We start from the raw sequence: 21,372 nt of genomic DNA, 5'->3' as shown, positions 1-21,372 counted from the left end.
AAAGTCAACAGGGAAAACATTCACTTAACAACAATGTTACTAATCTAAGAACTGCAGTGATTCACATAACTAATGTGGCAGGAAAAGTCATAACCTGAGACAAAAGTCACTTAACAAATTTCTCACATAGCAGCATAAATTTTAGGTTCATTTGTGGTCATAAATTGAGCGCTACCTGTACAGTGGAACCCCGACATAAGAGCTGCTCGACTTAAGAGCTACTCGAGATAAGAGCTGGGAGAGGAGAGACATTTTTTAATTTTATTTTATTTATTACTTGGATTTGTATGCCGCCCCTCTCCGCGATACGAGCCGAGAAGAGCCGGGCTGGCTTACTTTCCTTCCTTCCCGCGCTGATGCAGAGCCACTCGAACAAAGCGTCGCGCCCCTCTGATGCTTTCGGCGGCTTCCGAAGCGACGCTGGGCTCTTTTGCCGCCAAAAGCGTCAGGGGGGCGTGACGCTTTGTTCGAGTGGCTCTGCATCAGCGCGGGAAGGAAGGAAAGTAAGCCAGCCCAGCTCTTCTCGGCTCGTATCCCGGCACTTGGTGAGTGGAGAGGCGGTCGCCTCCCCTGCCGCCCCACTCTGGGGGTCCTTGGCTTCTGCTGGGGGTGGGGGGATCTGAACGCTGTTTTGAATTTCACATTCCGAGTGGCCCAAACGCCAAAGGCGAACTTCCGCACCTCAGGAGTTAGCTCGCAAACGGCGCGGCTGTTTTAAAACATCGCTGCCGGCCTGGGGGGGGAGAGGGAAAGGGGGGAGAGGGGGGAGAGAAAGAGAGAGAGAGAAAGAGAGAGGGAAAGGGGGGAGAGGGGGGAGAGAAAGAGAGGGGGGAGAGAAAGAGAGAGGGATAGAAAGAGAGAGAGAGTGAGAGATGCTCAGTGAGCCTTTCTTTGAAGTTGCCTTTCTTTCTTTCTTTCTCTCTTTCTTTTTCTCTCTTGCTCTCTTGCTCTTTCATTCTTTTTTCTTTCTCTTTCTTTCTTTCTTTCTCTTTCTTTCTTTCTTTCTTTCTCTTGCTTTCTTTCTTTCTCTTGCTTTCTCTCCTTCCTTCCCTCCTTCCATTTCTTTCATTCTCCCTCTCTATTTTTATTTCTCTTTCATTTTCTTTCTTTCTCTCTTGCTTGCTTTCTTTCTTGCTCTTTTTCTTTCTCTCTTTTACCTTCCCTTCCTCTATTTCTTGCTTTCCTTTTCCTTCCTCCCTTCTTTCCTCCCTCTACAGGATTGGGTGGCAGTGAAGTTACTCTCCCCTTTCATAAGTTTCCTTGCTTCCTTCCTCTGTTCCTGTCCCTTCACCCTTTCTTTCTTCCTTTCTTTCTTCCTTCCTTTCTTTCTTTCCTTCCTTCCTTTCCTCCCTCCATTTCTTGCTTTCCTTTTCCTTCCTCCCTTCTTTCCTCCCTCTACAGGATTGGATGGCAGTGAAGTTGAATAAATAACTACAGTTTAATGAATAAAAATAAAAGTTTGCCATGTTGATTGTTTTGGGTAAAAAGAGGAAGGGAAGGAAAGCTCTCAGCTTATCATCTTATTAATAAGTAAAGTTACATTTATTCTTGCAATGTCTTTTTGCATAATTTAGACTAACTTTGTGAGTTTTTTGAGGGCTGGAACCAATTAAAATTATTTACATTAATTCCTATGGGGAAAAGTCGTTCGAGATAAGAGCTGCTCGACTTAAGAGCGCAGGTCCGGAACGAATTAAACTCGTATCTCGAGGTACCACTGTATTTCATAATGTGCATTTCATAGGAATGATAATCAAGTATTATATTGTGCCATAAAAAATTACAGGAAACTCTGAAAACTTTCTGTACTTAAAAATGCAAAACTGAATGTCATTTTGGACATTCTTGTGTCCAAAATCGATTTGGACACAAGAATGGCCATGCTTGTTCAATTCAGGCAATGGAGCATGTATACATCTGATTTTCTGGATCCTTTAAAGATGTTTATTAGTGGTTTTTTCTATTCACATGTTCTACTGTTTTTCCTTTACTAGTATCATGTATATAATTACTATATCATTGTATACCATCACTACGTATGTGACAAAACAAACAAACAAACAAATAAATAAATGTATGGACTCCAAGTCCCAGAATTTCCCAATCTGATTTGTCCATATATTTTAAAATTATTTTATTTATTTTATTTATTATTTAGATTTGTATGCCGCCCCTCTCCGCACTAACAGCTACAGAAAAGACACATATTTGACCTTCGCTTTTTGGCTTCATAAGGGGAGAAATTACACAGCTAGTTTTGCCAATTTAACAGCTCACTTCTTCATCCTGTGAAGAATTTAAAAAGGAATACTGTACAGACAAACCACAAAACAATTGATCATAGTTTGAGATTCAGAAGTTTATTTCATGAGCAATTTGGACATGAACATCCATCACAACACAACTTATATCAATAACCCGGAATCAAGGAGGGGTGCCAACCAAAGATGTTATAATTAAAAAGATTTTGGATTGCACAGAACTAGATAACTATAGTACTGAAAAAAAGAGAAGATTCTGAATGTTATAAAACATGGTATTTGTTGTATGAGTGGCTTGACAGAAGGAAATAAAATAATATATTAAACATTAGGAAATTAGTATTAAGATTGTAAAGACAAATGAATATAATACTGGAATATATCAAAACATAGAAATACATATGTATTAAATAGTGTTGTTATAATTAAGAGCCTTAGATATATATAATTATAATGATAGTAAAAATAGGTAAAAATAGTTAAATAAGCCTAAAATATACCATAAAATAACCTTAGAAGTATAAATGTATGTACATATGTTTCATTTTGGTTTTGGTTCATATTGTATAATGTTGTATTTGTTTTTTCTTTTGTGCATTTTTAAGTTTATTAATAAACAAAAAATATTATTTATATATACATACCGTGTTTCCCCGATAGTAAGGCAGTGTCTTACTATCTTTTTACCCCCAAAAGCCCCACTGTGTCTTACTTTGGGGGTATGTCTTATATTGTCCCGGGCACCGGGGCTGGCTCGTCTTCAGGCTTTGGCACGGGCGAGGCCTCTTCTCCTCCGGGCGGGCGGGGCGGGGCCTGCCCGTTGGGCCCGGCCTCCATCCCTCCTGCGCCGCGGCGGGGCCAGTCCACGATGCGCGTCCTGGGGGCGCCCGGCTGGCCGGCTCCGGAGGCTGCGGCTCGTCTTCGGGCTTCAGCCCGGGCGAGGCCTCTTCTCGTCCGGGCGGGCGGCGTTAGGCGGCGTTGCGTGGCAGGCACGGCTGCCCGTCAGGCCCGGCCTCCATCCCTCCTGCGCCGTGGCGGGGCCTGTCCGCGATGCGCGTCCTGGGGGCGCCCGGCTGGCCGGCTCCGGAGGCTGCGGCTCCTCCCGCTGCTGCCCAACGCCGAGGATGCCCCGCGCCCAGCCCGGCTACGGCAGCAGGCAGGCAGGCAGCCCCAGGCGCGGCGGGGAGAGCAAAGCCGGTGGCGAGAGCGGCGGCAAAGCGGCGGGGTCCAGCCCTCTAGCCGGCGCCTCGCCAGCTATCCGCCGCTTCTTTTTTCTCCGGAGCCTGCCGCCGCCGCTGTGCTTCCTCCGCCGGCCGAGGAGTCCTTATCCGCGCCGGGTTTGGGAGACTCTCCTGGGCGCGAAGCTCCCTCGCCAGCGCCACGAACTGCTCCGATGCCTCCCTCGCTTTTAGTACCGTGTTTCCCCGAAAGTAAGACATATGTCTTACTTTCGGGGTATGGCTTATATTAGCCAACCCCCCTGAAACCCCCCATATGTCTTACAATCGGGGGGGTCTTACTATCGGGGAAACACGGTATGTACGTACATACCTACATATAGGACTTTTATGCCTCCCCTCTCCAAGGACTCGGGGCGGCATACAAATCTAATTATTATTATTATTATTATTAATAATAATAATAATAATAATATCATATCTCTCTCTATCTCTTTCTCTCTCTATATATATATATGTTTTTTCTGCAAGGGTATGGTTAGCTGATGAGGCCAGAACAAGGCCGAAAGAGCGCTATCCTAGTCTCCCTTAATTTTAGTGTCTGTGACGTTTCGGTGAAATCACATTCACCATCATCAGGCTGAAGTTGTTAGCTTCATGCTGCTTTGAATATAGTTTGTTTGCAATTGCCATTTGTTCCTTATAAATAGTGGTGGGGGTGAAGATTTGGTTTAATGTTGCAAATAGATTGGGTGGCTGTGTTTTAATGATTTGATTGGTTGGTGGAATCACATTTAAAGGATTGACATGGTGATGATTGTGATATGTTTTTTTGGTTAGGGCTGGTTTCCAAATTTCTGGTAGGCGGGACGTGTCATCACGTTTATTCATACAGAGGGGGTGTTTTTCTATTTCTATGGCTTCCATGATTATTCTTTTATATACGTGTTCTGTTTTGGAGAGTAATTTAGTTTTTTTGAAGTTTTTTTCGATTAAAAAAACCCCTAAATTATTGTCTAACTAAATTAATTTATCATATTATCTTATACTCATATTAATTATTCATTTCAACTCTTCTTATTAATCATCAGAATTCATATATTATTCCAAATCAATTAATTGTTCAGACTTCCATATAATAAATTTAAAATTTTCGATTGAAACAGATCTCGTATATAAGGGTAATTTCTGCCTCAGTAGATATTAAGACCAAAAATTAATCAGCCGTTATTGTCTATTCCTTCCTCTGTTATACAGTATTTATGTTATACAAAAGGAACAAAACTCTTAACAAAATTAAGATTAGAATTGCCCCCACCCTCCTTGCCTTTCGTAAGCTACTTAAAACCCACCTCTGCCATCAGGCATGGGGGAATTGAGATCCTCTTTCTCCCTAGGCCTTTACAATTCTATGCATGGTATATATGTATGTATGTTTGGTTTTTATATTAATGGGTTTTTAATCATTTTCAGTATTAGATTACTATTGTACATTGTTTCATTGTTGCTGTTAGCCACTCCGAGTCTCCGGAGAGGGGCGGCATACAAATCCAATCAATAAATAAAATAATTACAGTGGTACCTCGAGATACGAGTTTAATTCGTTCCGGACCTGGGCTCTTAAGTCGAGCAGCTCTTATCTCGAACGACTTTTCCCCATAGGAATTAATGTAAATAATTTTAATTGGTTCCAGCCCTCAAAAAACTCACAAAGTTAGTCTAAATTATGCAGAAAGACATGTTTTTAATGAAGAAATGTACATGTACATATAAATGAATAATGAAGTTTCTTTCACTTAACTTGTAAACTTTCTTAAACTTTTAAATTTACATATGTTCATCTTCTCTGCCACCCAATCCTGTAGGACAGATGTCCCCAACCCTTTTTGCACCAGGGACCGGCTTTAAGCGATCAAGAGAGGAATGGGTGAATGAATGGACGGAGGGTGGGAAGGAAGGAAGGAAAGAGGGAAGGGACAGGAACAGAGGAAGGAAGCAAGGAAACTTATGAAAGGGGAGAGTAAGAGAGGAATGAGTGAAGGGAGGGAGGGAGGGAAGAAGGTGGGAAGGAGAAAGAAAAGAAGAAATAGAGGAAGGGAAGGTAAAAGAGAGAAAGAAAAAGAGCAAGAAAGAAAGAAAGGGGGAAGGGACAGGAACAGATGAAGGAAGCAAGGAAACTTATGAAAGGGGAGAGTAAGAGAGGAATGAGTGAAGGGAGGGAGGGAGGGAAGAAGGTGGGAAGGAGAAAGAAAAGAAGAAATAGAGGAAGGGAAGGTAAAAGAGAAAGAAAAAGAACAAGAAAGAAAGAAAGAAAGAAAGAAAGGGGGAAGGGACAGGAACAGAGGAAGGAAGCAAGGAAACTTACGAAAGGGGAGAGTAAGAGAGGAATGAGTGAAGGGAAGGAGGGAAGAAGGTGGGAAGGAGAAAGAAAAGAAGAAATAGAGGAAGGGAAGGTAAAAGAGAAAGAAAAAGAGAAAGAAAGAAAGAAAGAATGAAAGGGGGAAGGGACAGGAACAGAGGAAGGAAGCAAGGAAACTTATGAAAGGAGAGAGTAAGAGAGGAATGAGTGAAGAGAGGGAGGGAGGGAAGAAGGTGGGAAGGAGAAAGAAAAGAAGAAATAGAGGAAGGGAAGGTAAAAGAGAAAGAAAAAGAGCAAGAAAGAAAGAAAGAAAGAAAGAAAGAAAGGGGGAAGGGACAGGAACAGAGGAAGGAAGCAAGGAAACTTATGAAAGGGGAGAGTAAGAGAGGAATGAGTGAAGGGAGGGAGGGAAGAAGGTGGGAAGGAGAAAGAAAAGAAGAAATAGAGGAAGGGAAGGTAAAAGAGAGAGAAAAAGAGCAAGAAAGAAAGAAAGAAAGAAAGAAAGGGGGAAGGGACAGGAACAGAGGAAGGAAGCAAGGAAACTTATGAAAGGGGAGAGTAAGAGAGGAATGAGTGAAGGGAGGGAGGGAAGAAGGTGGGAAGGAGAAAGAAAAGAAGAAATAGAGGAAGGGAAGGTAAAAGAGAGAAAGAAAAAGAGCAAGAAAGAAAGAAAGAAAGAAAGAAAGGCAACTTCAAAGAAAGGCTCACTGAGCATCTCTCACTCTCTCTCTCTTTCTATCTATCCCTCTCTTTCTCTCTCTCCCCCCTCTCTCTTTCTCTTTCTCTCCCCCTCCTGGACTCCCGGATCGCTCGCTTCTCCGGCCAGCAAGCCGGCTGCCCGGAAAAGCATCACGCCTTTTCACTGCCCTTCCCTGTGCTTCGGAAGCCGCCGAACGCCGTCAGAGGGGCGCGTCAGCGGCTTCCGAAGCACAGGGAAGGGCTTAAGCCGCCGCCTTTTCCCTTCCCCGTGGGAGCAAACATGCTTTGCACCTTCCTAACTCCCTCCCCCCCAGCCAAATTCCCAAAGCATGTTTGCTGCCACACGATTTAGCCAGGACAGGAGCGAAGTAACGTGGACGATTGGGGAGCTGAAACTGGGCGGTTTCAGCTTTCCAATCCTTCACGTTACTTCGCCGCTAACTCCTGAGGCGCGGAAGTTCGCCTTTGGCGTTTGGCTTCAGAAGCGGCGCGGCTGTTTTAAAACGTCGCTGCCGGCCTGGGGGGCTTTGCAGAACCCCCCCAACCCGGGTTCGGTGGGGGGCTAGGAGGCCCCCCAGGCCGGCAGCAACGTTTTAAAACAGCCGCGCCGCTTCTGAAGCCAAACGCCAAAGGCGAACTTCCGCGCCTCAGGAGTTAGCTCGCAAACGGCGCGGCTGTTTTAAAACGTCGCTGCCGGCCTGGGGGGCCTCCTAGCCCCCCACCAAACCCGGGTTGGGGGTTGGGGGGGGTTCTGCAAAGCCCCCCAGGCTGGCAGCAACGTTTTAAAACAGCCGTGCCGTTTGCGAGCTAACTCCTGAGGCGCGGAAGTTCGCCTTTGGCGTTTGGCTTCAGAAGCAGCGCGGCTGTTTTAAAATGTCGCTGCCGGCCTGGGGGGCTTTGCAGAACCCTCCCAACCCCCAACCCGGGTTCGGTGGGGGGCTAGGAGGCCCCCCAGGCCGGCAGCGACGTTTTAAAACAGCCGCGCCGCTTCTGAAGCCAAACACCAAAGGCGAACTTCCGCGCCTCAGGAGTTAGCTCGCAAACGGCACGGCTGTTTTAAAACGTCGGTGTGTGTCGGTGTGTCGCGGCTCTCCATTCTTCTCTTTCCCCCTCTCGGGCTCGAATGCGGCGGCGGGAAGAGGAAACGAGGCAGTCCCGGATCGCTTGCTTCCCCGGCCAGCAAGCCGGCTGCTTGGGAAAGAAGCAAGCGATCCGGGACTGCCTCGTTTCCTCTTCCCGCCGCCGCATTCGAGCCCGAGAGGGGGAAGAGAAGAATGGAGAGAGAGCCGCGACACACCGACATAAGCCGGCTGGCGGCGGCGGAAGGGGAATGCGGCTTGGAAGCTGGGAGGGGGGCGAACGTCTTTGGCCACTTAGCTCTGGAGGCTGCCTCTCTCCTCCCATATTCCGCCCCCCTCCCAGCTTCCCAGCGTCTTTCGCCACTGTCCTCCGCTGCCGCCAGCATCCAGCTCTTCCTCCGTTTCTCGCTTCTCTAAAAAATGACAGCCGGGCGGAGGCTGGCGGCGGCGGAGGAAGGCAAATGCGGCTTGGAAGCTGGGAGGGGGGTGGAATATGGGAGGAGAGAGGCAGCCTCCAGAGCTAAGTGGCCAAAGACGTTCGCCTTCCTCCGCCGCCGCCAGCCTCCGCCCGGCTGTCATTTTTTAGAGAAGCGAGAAGCGGAGGAAGAGCTGGATGCTGGCGGCAGCGGAGGAAGGCGAATGCGGCTTGGAAGCTGGGAGGGGGGCGGAACGTCTTTGGCCACTTAGCTCTGGAGGCTGCCTCTCTCCTCCCATATTCCGCCCCCCTCCCAGCTTCCAAGCCGCATTCACCTTCCTCCGCTGCCGCCAGCATCCAGCTCTTCCTCCGCTTCTCGCTTCTCTAAAAAATGACAGCTGGGCGGAGCCTGGTGGCGGCGGAAAAAACACTCGTACCCCGAATTTGGGCTCGTAAGTAGAATCAAAATATCTCTCCCCTCCCAGCTCTTATCTCGAGTTGCTCGCAAGTAGAGCAGCTCGTATGTCGGGGTTCCACTGTATATCAATTATATGTATCAAGATATTGTCATCAAAATTCATTATGTTATTATGTTATGTTACTTCAAATCAATTAATTATTTAGAATTTCACATAGTAAATTTTCAAATATTCCTTTAAACAAATCTCTTATATAAAAATAACTACCTGCATATTTAGTGGAAGCGGCATGAAATAAAGGATGGAGCAGGAGCGTAATGCTTTTTTAGTTTGTCCATTAGTGAAACATGTGTTTTCCACAAGCATTGAGGAAACAGGCTGTCCGGCGGGCTTCTGATAGCTCTGTGAGATCATTTGCCTTCAGGTAGCATTCAAAACGGTCTAGGAAACTTTCCCAGGTGTCATTAGTGGAATCAAATGGCTCAAAAGAGGAAGGAAGGGAACTGTGGCTAGCCATCTCTTACAACTTCCGACCAGTAGGTGGCGCTGGTGCCAAACGTTTGAAGCTGGTGAGCGGAAAGGAATTGAGACAGCAAAAAATGCAATGGTGGATACCCTGCAAGGTCCCCGGTGCTGAGGTGACGCTCTTTGGGGTCCTACAAGCAGCAGCCAGCAACAGCAAGAACAGCAACAGGGGTGAAGGTGGCTCTTGGAAACCGTTTGCCCCCCCTCCCCAGCAGAAACTCCAAAACCGCCCACCTGGGGAGTTGGGCGGCGTGGGCAGCGATGCCGAGGTCCAGTGAAGCGGCAGCGGGGCCCCAAAGACTCTCGGGAAGCAGCCGAACAGTTGGGAGGCTCGTCGGCATCCTTCTGCCGTTCCGAGTGGCAGCAAGGCGGCGGAAAATGCCCGGAGAGCCGCTGAGCAGCTGGGAACGCTCGGCGGCGTCTTCTGTGTTCGGGCAGCGGCGAAAGGGTGACGGAAAGTGCCCAGAGAGCTGCCGAGCAGCTGGCAACGCTTGGCGGCGTTGGTGGCGGTCGGGTGGCCTCCAGGAATGCAGCGGTGGCGGCGGCTTTTTTTTTCCTGGGCCGCCAAGCAGCTGATGGGCTCGGCGGCGTGCACGGCAGTCGGCAGCAGAAAAAGAAGAGGAAAAAGTAATACAGTATATATATCAGGGAATGCCCGGCATGGGCGGCGGCCTCGAAGAACAGGGAAACCCCGTCTGGGTAGCGGCCTTGGAAGGAGGCAGGGGTAATCCTCAGAATGCTGGCCTGACGTGGCTGCGACGGCCCGAATGCGAGGTGGCAAGGGGTGCAACGGACAAGGAGTAAGATTTTCTTTTACCTTGATTCACCCGTGGGTAAGTCACTTCGTCGCCAATTTGTTGCATTCGTCTTAAATGAAACAGCGTAGGCCGGAAACAATCAGAAAGGTTTATTATTGCACAAGAAGAATATATAACGGTAACTGGAATAGAGCTAACGGTAAGAACAACAACATGGCCATGCCTGACAGCTACCGGTATTTATATCCTAGCTGCCAGGCTGAGCCAACCAATGTAGTATGTGCATTTTCCCGCCCAAGGAATAAGGGGCGGGTAACCAAACTTAACTGTTTACTGGACACAACAATTATCTATTCATATTCATACGTATTATATAAAGAAACACAAAATGTTTGACCCAATAATTATATTAATTATGTATATCAAGTTCTAAACAATTCATCTTATCACTATTGTGTAATTTAATAATTATAGTAAAAAGAAAGAAAGAACAATTCTATACTATTCTAACACCCATCATCCATTCCCTTTCCTTTTTTTCAACTCTTTCCTATATATGTGTGTGTGCGTGTGTGTTTACATATTTTTGCTGTTAAGTGAAAAGGAAGGGAGCCTGTTATAGATATATTTTGAACTATAACAGATCTATAGATCTATTTTGACCTATAACAAGCTCCCTTCCTTTTCACTTATGAGCAAAAATATGTAATCGTGTAAATTATAGTTTATTGACTGTAAAACGATTTATCTGCCTTGGAATGGCCTCTGCATGGGGCTGAGAGGCAAAAGGGGAGCAAAGTTGCTTCCTCCCATATTTGGGGATACCAGGTCATCCCCATCCCCATCTTTGGGGATAACAAGTCATCCCCATCTTCAAAAATTGAGATCCCAGTCTAGTTGAAAATTAACCAATCTCACTATGCTGTGTCACATGCAAAGTCATGGAATCAATCATAAACCAATCAATTACCCTTCACCTAGAAACTAACCTACTCTCTAACAAACAATTTGGTTTCAGAAAAAAATTATCTTGCAACCTGCAACTCCTTCACTGCAAAAACATATGGACTACACATCTTGATCAGGGCAAATCAATAGATGCAATTTACATTGACTTTTGTAAAGTCTTCGACTGATTGGTTCATGACAAACTACTTCTAAAATTCAAATCCTATGGCATCTTAGGATCCCTCCATAGTTGGATAACTGCGTTTCTATCAAACAGACAACAAGCTGTCAAAATAGGGAGCGCCACATCTAATCCTGTTCTGGTTAAGAGCGGCATACCCCAAGGCAGTGTACTTCGACCAACACTCTTCATACTCTATATAAATGACCTTTGTGATCACATTACAAGCAACTGCATTCTCTTCTCCGATGATGTAAAATTTTCAACACCAGCAATAACACAGCTACTCTCCAAAAAGACCTTGACTTTGTGTCTAAATGGTCAAACATCTGGCAACTCCACATCTCAATCAAAAAATGTTCTGTCCTACACATTGGCAAAAAGAATCAGAACACCAAATACAAGCTGAATAAACAAGACCTTACAGACAACTCTCACTCCATAAAAGACCTTGGAATACTCATATCAAATGATCTAAGTGCAACAACATCATCCAAAAGGCTTCAAGTGTTGTTAACTTAAGCCTACGTAGCTTCTGCTCTGGTAATCTCACACTACTAACCAGAGCATACAAAACTTTTGCCAGACCAATCCTTGAATACAGCTCATCTGTCTAGAACCCACACCGCATTTCGGACATAAACACTCTAGAAAATGTCAAGAGATACTTTACTAGAAGAGCCCACCACTCCTCCATTCACAACCGAATACCCTATGCCAGGGGTCCCCAAACTTTTTACACAGAGGGCCAGTTCACTGTCCATCAGACTGTTGGAGGGCCGGACTATAAAAAAAACTATGAACAAATTTCTATGCACACTGCACATACCTTATTTTAACATAAAAAACAAAATGGGAATGTACTATTTAGAGGGGGGGAAGAAGTCTGAAATTCATATATGTTTATGTTTTGTTTTTAATTTTCTTTTGTTAACATCTGGTTGGCTATACAAGGTTTTCTTGGTTTATAGAAAAATGTATTAAAATGTTTATAGAAAAATATATAAAGAAAGAAGGAAGCACTTTGGCATAATTAATAAGTTAGAAATATAATTGGTGTTGTACTTTTTGCAGGAACATTAAGGAGGGAATTTAATTAAAAGAAAAGTATGTACCTGGATGACAACATTGGAAAAAAACTTTTGCAACTTTTTTGATGATTGATATTAGTTACTGACAAAATACCGCATTTTATTCAGGGAAAATTAGATGGTACATTGTATTGTTTGAATGTATGTTGAAAGAAAAATTAAAAAAAATTTACACCCCCCCCAAAAGTCCTTCCTTCCTCTGCCCCTCCATTCATTTCATCCTTCCTTCCTTGTTCCCTCCATTTCTTATTCCTTCCTTCCTTCCTTCCTTCCTTTTCCCTCCATTTCTCCTTCCTTCCCTCCCTGCTTCCCACCTCTCTTCCCTCTCCCTTTTCCCTTTGTTTTGTTTCCCTCTCCCTTGTTCTTTCCCTCCACCATTTTCTAATTTTCTCTTTTTCTCTCACATTCCCTCCCCCTCTCACTTCTGTGAGAGACAGTGGGCGGAAAAGGGCTATTTTTCTGAATTACTGTGGGACTCAAATTTACGATTTAGCCCAGACCCTCACTGACCCTCTCCCAGAGAACTCCGTTTCGTGGGCCACATTAACATCCAAATTGGCTGACCATTTTAAGCTGACTAAACCGGCCATTGTATACAGACATCAATTCTCCCAAATGGCACAAGCCGAGAGAGAATCCATCAATCAATTCGTGACACGATTGCGCACAGTATTATCAAAGTGCAAATTCGATAATCCAGAGGCTAGACTCATTGATGCCTTAATTTTTGGAATGAAGAATGTATCCGTGTGAAATAAACTCCTCTCTGAAGACAAACCGTCCCTCCAATTAGTAATAAAGACTGCGCAAACTGTGGAGGTTTCGGAAGCCGCTGCAGCAGAACTAAGACAAAGCAACAAAATCACTACTATCTGCAAGATAGAATCTCCAACAGCAACCGTAGATATCGAAGAGCCTTTACCACATCAATATGAGGCAGAAGACACATGCCTCCAACTCAGAGCAACCCCAACCAGACAGCAACGCGCATTTCGCCAATGGACCCCATACCCGGGATGCAAAGAGAACAACCAACGCTCTTTCTGCCCCTTCAGAGAAGCGATCTGCCGCCGCTGTGATCGCCGAGGGCACATAGCTGAAGCTTGCAGGGCTAATTTGCCCGAAGACTTCCCTCCAAACCAACGATCCATCGGGCAACAATAATCATCTTGGCAGCCGAGAAACTATCGTTCATCTCGTTTTCCTGCTCGTAACGTCTCCAGAGCAACAGGATGTTCAAGCCGGGATTATTTCCGAGGAAATAGCTCTGAAAATCCTGGCCAGGGGTCACTTATGGTGGCCAGGTTTAGACGCAGACATAGAGAAGTGGGTGGCTATATGTAACCCATGCCAAGAATCCAGACATAACCCCCCTAAAACCACCTCTGCAAAGTGGGAAACCCCAAGTGGCCCCTGGTCAAGGATTCATATAGATTTTGCAGGACCAATTGAATCACATTCCTTTTTAATTATAGTGGATGCATATTCTAAATGGTTAGATATTATTGTAATGGGAAGTACTACCACCAATGCTACTATAAGAGCATTACGCCGTTTATTCGCAACGCATGGGTGCCCGGATGCTTTGGTCTCAGATAATGGGCCACAGTTCACTTCTAGACAAATGGAACTATTTTTAGACCAATTGGGTATTAGGCATGCACTTATTTCACCCCACTCCCCATGGGCAAATGGACTTTCAGAGAGGTACATAAGGGTAGCAAAGGAAGCTTTGAAAAGATCAGCACCTGGGGAAATTCAGGAGCGCCTAGATCAATTTTTGTTAACACAGCCTATCACCCCAAATTCAGTAACCAACAAAAGTCCAGCTGAATTAATGATGGGTAGAAAACTGAGATCCCCATTAGACCGATTGCATCCATTATATTGCAAAACTAATAAAGTAATACAGGTCACCCCAGAAAGAATATTGAGTGTGGAGCAAAATGTATTTGTAAAGAATTTTGATGGGGGTTTGAATTGGGAAAGAGGTACTATTGTACGACATATCACTCCAAAAGCATATTCAGTAAAGTTGGAGGATGGCCGTACTTGGAAACGGCACATTGATCATTTGAGGAGGTGCCTGGAACCGGTGAACCTCCAACAAAGACAATTATCGAACTCAAACCAAGACTGTTCCTATTCACAATCCACAGGGAACACAAACCAACAGTCTTACCAGCAAACAAACAAGGAACCCGGAAATGTAGACTTTGATCTGTACTTACACAACCAGAGAAGACCTTCCGGAACTGTGGGAATATCAGTTGAGGAGCCCGGAGGCATGTCAGCAGATTCAACGCAAAGGTCTGCCCCAATGGGTAATTTGGGGACAGCCCATAGAGTCTCTGATGAACCGACCTCCTCATCCAACGAAATCCTGGACTCGACTGATCTGCTCAGGTCTGAGCGGGAGACCCACAGACCCAGTCGATTGGAGGACTATATTACATGGTTAACTGACTGACTGTGTCCCGAACTAAGAGGGGAGGGGTGTTAAATATTCATTATTTGTTGTAAATAGTTTGAATTTAAATGCTTGTGTTTGATTGGTTGTTGGATTGAGCGGGAAATTCATTTGAGTGTCAGTTTGTTCAAGCGGGGAAAAAGTAAGAGTATAAAAGAGGAGACGCGGAGCCATTTTATTCATTCTGCACTCTTGAGTACTTGACCACTGATGCAGTGATACTTTGTTAGGACAATAAACGTCTATTAAGCTTTGAATGTTTCAACTCAATTTATTTCAGCATGGAAAGAGAATTTTTCCTTCCTTCCTTCCTCCATTTCTCCTTCCTTCCTTCCTTCCTTCCTTCCTTCCTTCCTTCCTTCCTTCCTTCCATCCTTCCTTCCTTCCTTCCTTCCTTCCTTCCTTCCTTCCTTCCTTCCTTCTTTCCTCCCTCCTTCTCTTTCTTTCTTTCTTTCCTTCCTTCCTTCCTCCATCCATTTCTCCTTCCTTCCTTCCTTCCAACCTCTGTGGGCCGGTCACAGGCAGTGGGCGGGCCGCATCCGGCCCCCGGGCCGCACTTTGCCCTGGTCTGTGTTTAAGCCTCCAGTCCACTAATCATCTGTGCAGACACAGCACTGAAGCCCCAATTAATTACACAAAACACACAAACTTACAATCATGGTTTGTTTTTAGAAATTAAATGTGGAGACTCCTACTAAAAATTTTAGGAGCCCAAAACACAAAAAGCACACTTTAATATGCAAATAGTTAAAGGTGAACAAAGACAAGGAATAACAAGGAAGATCGGGTTATGTTACTGAGTCTTCAAGAGTTTCCAAAGTTCCTAGAAATTAGTCCTTGAAAACATCCAAGCCAAATAGTGCAAACGAATTAGAGTCACTGAAGAGACTATGAACAGACAGGCATTCTCAAAGCTTCTTGGAACCATGAAAGTCAAGATTCAAATTATGATACAGACTGGAAACTATCCAGGCAACTCCAAGTGATTTATGGTGCAAGAATTCTGGAACTACTATGACGCAAAAATTCTGTAAGAAATGTGGATGATGGGATTTTAACTCCTCCTCCGGAAATAGAGGCAATGAAAGGAAATAGACCTCCTCCATTCAAGTATTATAGCTTCCTCTTAATCTGTCATTGGCATCTTGGTCGGTTAAAGATTTACTTTTTCCTCTCCGCTCTAATTTACAGAACCAGAGATATTCAAACATGGGAAAGATTTCCTCTGCTTGCCGTGGTCGTGTTGTTCTTGCTGTTGCTGCTGCTGCTGTTGCTGGGTCTTTAGCTATTCTTGCAGTTTGCATTGGTAAGTCATCCAAACTCTAATATTGCAAACTTTCATTTTAGCGAGGTCCCCCCCCCGCCTCCATTTCTGTTCTTCCCCATGGGGAGACCCGGGTTGTAATCCTCCCTTAGCCACAGAAGCTCCTTGGATGAATTTGGGCCTTTTGCTTTCTCTCTCTCTCAACCCAGCCCACCTCGCAGAGTTATTAAGCGCTTTTTTCCAGTGAGACCGGTCTGTTAGGGCAAATATTGCTAAAGAGATATTAGAGTGATTTGTGCATCATCCAAGGGCTGGGAGAATTGTGGAAAATAGCTTGGAGAATGGAGACAGTGTATGTAGAGAGGGCGCAGCTTCCGGGAATAACTGAGAGATATTAAAATGACTGGATGAATACTCCAAACCTCTGATTACTAACAAGGACTCGTGCCTAGAGAAGAATTTGTAAACTCACTGTTGAGTCATCCCTTTCTTCATCGCCATGTTGGCCTTCCTGGGTGTGACTAACAACAACAAATATTCAGTTCTGGAGACCTCACCTACAAAAAGATATTGACAAAATTGAACGGGTCCAAAAACGGGCTACAAGAATGGTGGAAGGTCTTAAGCATAAAACGTATCAGGAAAGACTTCATGAACTCAATCTGTATAGTCTGGAGGACAGAAGGAAAAGGGGGGACATGATCGAAACATTTAAATATATTAAAGGGTTAAATAAGGTCCAGGAGGGAAGTGTTTTTAATAGGAAAGTGAACACAAGAACAAGGGGACACAATAGAATAGAATAGAATAGAATTTTTATTGGCCAAGTGTGATTGGACACACAAGGAATTTGTCTTGGTGCTCTCAACGTACATAAAATAAAATATACATTTGTCAAGAATCATGTGATACAACACTTAATGATTGTCATAGGGGTCAAATAAGCAATGAAGAAGCAATATTAATAAAAATCTTAGGATATACGCAACAAGTTACAGTCATACAGTCAACATGGGAGGAAATGGGTGATAGGAATAATGAGAAAAACTAGTAGAATAGAAGTGCAGATTTAGTAGAAAGTCTGACAGTTAGTTGGGGGAAAGATCAAAAGCAACATGAGAAAATATTATTTTACTGAAAGAGTGGTAGATCCTTGGAACAAACTTCCAGCAGATGTGGTTGGTAAATCCACAGTAACTGAATTTAAACATGCCTGGGATAAACATATATCCATCCTAAGATAAAATACAGAAAATAGTATAAGGGCAGACTAGATGGACCATGAGGTCTTTTTCTGCCGTCAGATTTCTATGTTTCTATGTTTCTATGTTTCTATATGAAACAGACCATAGTAGGAGCCCAGTTAGTGAGGGTGCTCTGAATTTAATTGGAAACATCACTCCTATGATGTTAATTGGGGTTTTTATTTGCCGCACATGTGTATTGTGGAACTGGACTACAACTGTAGCTGGCTTATTCTTGTTTGCCACAGCTACTATTTCCACTTATTTGGGACTTACATCAACTTTGCCCGATTTCTTGTGCCTGCCACGAAATTATCTGAGAATAATTTCATCCCGGACAGTAATGTATTGGCAGGCTTTGTTCTTAAAGGGAACTCACATCACCAATTCCCTAACATCTAAGAGAATGGATAACATCTGGCCTGCTTGGGTAGCTGAATGGAATGGTTTTGTTTTATTTATTGATTGATTGATTTTGTCCAATACACAATGAGGGTTTTAGTGGGTATACACATACCGTGTTTCCCCGATAGTAAGGCAGTGTCTTACTATCTTTTTACCCCCAAAAGCCCCACTGTGTCTTACTTTGGGGGTATGTCTTACATTGTCCCGGGCACCGGGGCCGCTCGTCTTCGGGCGCGGGGAGCTGCCGGAAAGGAGGCGGGCGCCGACCTCGACGTTCGGCGGGTTGCGGGGAGCATCCCCTCGCCGCTCCCGGCAATGTTTCTCGGCAGGGGAGGCCAACTCCGCGGCGACACGGACGCTCGGCTGGCTGGCTAAAGGCAGGCCAAGGGGTGGATGGGCAGTCAAAAAGGGTGAACGGCCGCCACTGTGCCCTCCTTCGCCCGCCTCCTTTCCAGCAGCTCCCTGCGCGCCCCTCGCCTTCGCTCGCCGCGGCGCCACCGCCTCTTCCCCTTCCGAGGCTCAGCTGCAAGCGGCCAGCGAGGCCGATCGGCTCCGAGGCGAGCGGAAAGGAGGCGGGCGAAGGAGGGCGCAGCTCCGGCCACTCGCCTCGGAGCCGATCGGCCTTGCTGGCCGCTTGCAGCTGAGCCTCGACAGGGGAAGAGGCGGTGGCGCTGCGGCGAGCGAAGGCGAGGGGCGCGCAGGGAGCTGCCGGAAAGGAGGCTGGTGAAGGAGGGCGCAGCTCCGGCCGCTCGCCTCGGAGCCGATCGGCCTCGCTGGCCGCTTGCAGCTGAGCCTCGGCAGGGGAAGAGTCGGTGGCGCCGCAGTGAGCGAAGGCGAGGGGCGCGCGGGGAGCTTGGAAGCAATGTCATCGCCCCCCCCTCGCAATACCCCCGTGTTTCCCCGAAAGTAAGACATATGTCTTACTTTCGGGGTATGGCTTATATAAGCCGACCCCCCTGAAACCCCCCATATGTCTTACAATCGGGGGGGGTCTTACTATCGGGGAAACACGGTAGTAAAATACATGATAGTTATAGAGGATATACTCATAGTAAAATATATATAAGAAAGAATGGAAGAGAAGTTATAGGAATAGAACATATCAATGAAGGAAAAGAAGAAGAGATATAGGAATAGAAGAAAGGTATAGGAGATATAGGAGAGCAATAGGACAGGGAACGGAAGGCACTCTAGTGCACTTGTACTCGCCCCTTACTGACCTCTTAAGAATGTGGAGAGGTCAACCATGGATAATCCAAGGGTAAGGTGTTGGGGGTTTGGGGATGACACTATGGAGTCCGATAATGAGTTCCATACTTTGACAACTCGGTTACTGAAGTCATATTTTTTACAGTCAAGTTTGGAGCGGTTAATATTAAGTTTAAATCTGTTGTGTGCTCTTGTGTTGTTGTGGTTGAAGCTGAAGTAGTCGCCAACAGGCAGGACGTTGCAGCATATGATCTTGTGGGCAATACATAATTCATCTTTCTTTAATTTTAATGTCTTGCATTGATTTGATTGTAACCCTTGCTATTTTATTGTGATGCGGTTATTTTAGTTGGGGGGGGGGGGAGTATAAGAGTTAGAGTGCATAAGCTGTAAGAATTGGAGAACCAGGAGCAAGAGCCGGAGCCACTCCTTGCTGAGTGTATAAACAAAGGCACACTTGTAAGAATATTTAGAAGTTACTAAAAGATATTAGCACTTTCTTTTCTCTGTTCTTACAAAGTTATAAATTACGAAAAGAATTGAGTATACTTAATGAATTGGATTTATTAATATTTTAATATTTTAATTTCATGGGAGCTTACCAATGAAAATACATATTATATATGTATAATATTATTATATATATATATTATATATATATATAATTATATATATAAGTGACTGAGAACCCAGAGAAAGACCTGAGAGTGCCAGCCAGTGGCAGTGGCTGGCACCAAAAACTTAACAACAATATGCCAAGATTTCTCCCTCAACAACATTTTTCCCCTGATCAATTCTTTTCCCCCCCCAGAACTCACCTTTAAGAACTGGTGTCAGTATTGCTGGCTTGATGGATAGTTGATTTTTAATTATTTCCTTTATTTTTAGCACTTTAGAACTTTGCACTTTACCAACTTTAATTAATAGCTAAGCTCTGATTTTATATTATTAACTATTAATCTATGAACTTTTTATTCCTATTTTATATTGTGATATATATTATTAGTATTTTAATTATTATTAATTTAATTCATTTTAATATCACTAGGGGGTTTTGTAATTAATGGATGATTGGGGTAAATATGGGACGAATGATTGGTATGAATGCAATGGTTGGGGCGGGTGGGATTATGGTATGAATGTGATAAATGGAAGCAGTATGAATGATAGACTTGGCCCACCTGACGCCGGAGAGGCGGGAGGGGAGGGGGCACTAATCTCCGGGGTGACAGAGGGTCAGAATATTCCTGTGTTGCTGGGGAGAGGCAGATATGGCGGGGGCCGCGGAGTTAGCCGTTCCAGGGGAACGATGGACCGTTGCTTAATAACGATCCCTTGTTCTGGCTCCTTGAGCCCAATCTTGGGTACTGGTGATGAGTGTAACTCTGGCCCTGGGCTCAGGTTGCTGCTGCTTAATGCCAGGTCGGTGGTAAATAAAGCTCTCCTCATCCGGGATCTGATCCTGGATGAGGAGGCCGACCTGGCATGTATTACTGAAACCTGGCTGGGCCCAGAGGGAGGTGTTCCTCTCTCTGAAATCTGCCCAGCTGGGTTTCAGATATGGCATCAACCTCGACCCCAGGAAAGGGGGGGAGGAGTGGCTATTACAGTATAGCCAGGGAGAGCCTTTGCCTACGTGGACTCATTGCTCCGGAAATTGCGGGTTGCGAGTCACTCTTAATGAAGTTGGACTTAGGGGTTCAGGTGGGCTTATTTCTCACGTACCTGCCTCCCAGCTGCGTGTCAAAAGCCCTGCCTGTGCTACTCGAGGAGGTAGCCGGGTTGGCGGTGGAGTTCCCCAGACTTATTGTCTTGGGGGACTTCAACCTGCCGTCACTCGGCGAAACCTCTGGGTTGGCACAGGAGTTCATGGCCACCATGACAGCCATGGACCTGACTCAAGTAGTACAGGGTCCGACTCATGAGGGGGGGCACGCACCCGACATGGTATTCCTTTCCGAGCAATTGAGTAATGGTCTGAGACTAAGGGGCTTAGAAGCAGTGCCTTTGTCATGGTCAGACCATTTTCTACTACGGCTTGACTTCCTGGCTCCAATCCTTCCCCGCAGGGAGGCGGAACCAATTAAGATGTTCCGCCCCAGACGCCTGATGGACCCAGAGGGCTTTCAGACGGCGCTTGGGGTTATTCCAGAGGCACTTGTCCACAGTTCGGCAGAGTCTCTTGCGAAAGCCTGGAACGAGGCTGCAGCAGAGGCTCTTGACCGGATTGCACCTTTGCGACCTCTCCGTGGCGCTAGACCCCGTAGAGCTCTATGGTTCAACGAGGAGCTCCGGGAGTTGAAACGCCAGAAGAGACGTCTAGAGAAGCGATGGAGGAAGAGTAGGTCTGAATCTGATCGAACACTTGTAAGAGCTTTTATTAAGACTTACAAAGTGGCGCTCAAGGCGGCAAGATGCGCGTACCATGCCGCCTTGATTGCATCAGCGGAATCCCGCCCGGCCGCTCTGTTTAGGGTGACCCGCTCCCTTCTTAATCAGGGGGGAGTTGGGGAGCCCTTGCAGAGTAGTGCCGAGGACTTTAACACGTTTTTCGCTGATAAAGTCGCTCGGATTCGGGCCGACCTCGACTCCAATTGTAAAACAGAGTCGACTGACAACGAGTCAGTCGAGGTGACTGGGGCACGTACTTGTCCACCTGTCTGGGAAGAGTTTGATCTGGTGACACCTGATGAAGTGGACAAGGCCATTGGAGCTGTGAGTTCCGCCACCTGTTTACTGGATCCGTGTCCCTCCTGGTTGGTTTCGGCCGGCAGGGAGATGACACGGAGCTGGGCCCAGGAGATTACCAACGCTTCCTTGGGGAGGGGAGTTTTTCCATCACTCTATAAAGAAGCGCTTGTGCGCCC

At 45.7% G+C, this 21,372-nt stretch overlaps 1 protein-coding gene across 1 annotated transcript in view; it reads left to right on the top strand.

The window, feature by feature from the left end:
* Positions 1–9,631: 9,631 nt before the first annotated feature.
* Positions 9,632–21,372, top strand: part of LOC139158374 (C-type lectin domain family 2 member D-like) — a 28,994-nt gene continuing 17,253 nt past the window's right edge. The window contains exons 1-2 of the mRNA XM_070735677.1: positions 9,632–9,735; positions 15,575–15,689. Coding sequence (XP_070591778.1) covers positions 9,703–9,735; positions 15,575–15,689 — 148 coding nt within the window. The 5' untranslated portion in view covers positions 9,632–9,702. The remainder of the gene's footprint in view (positions 9,736–15,574; positions 15,690–21,372) is intronic.

This window comes from Erythrolamprus reginae, chromosome 2, assembly GCF_031021105.1.
Source record: "Erythrolamprus reginae isolate rEryReg1 chromosome 2, rEryReg1.hap1, whole genome shotgun sequence".
NCBI lineage: Eukaryota > Metazoa > Chordata > Lepidosauria > Squamata > Dipsadidae > Erythrolamprus > Erythrolamprus reginae.
The sequence above is the reverse complement of the archived record's forward strand: the minus strand, read 5'-3'. Positions and strand labels throughout refer to the sequence as shown.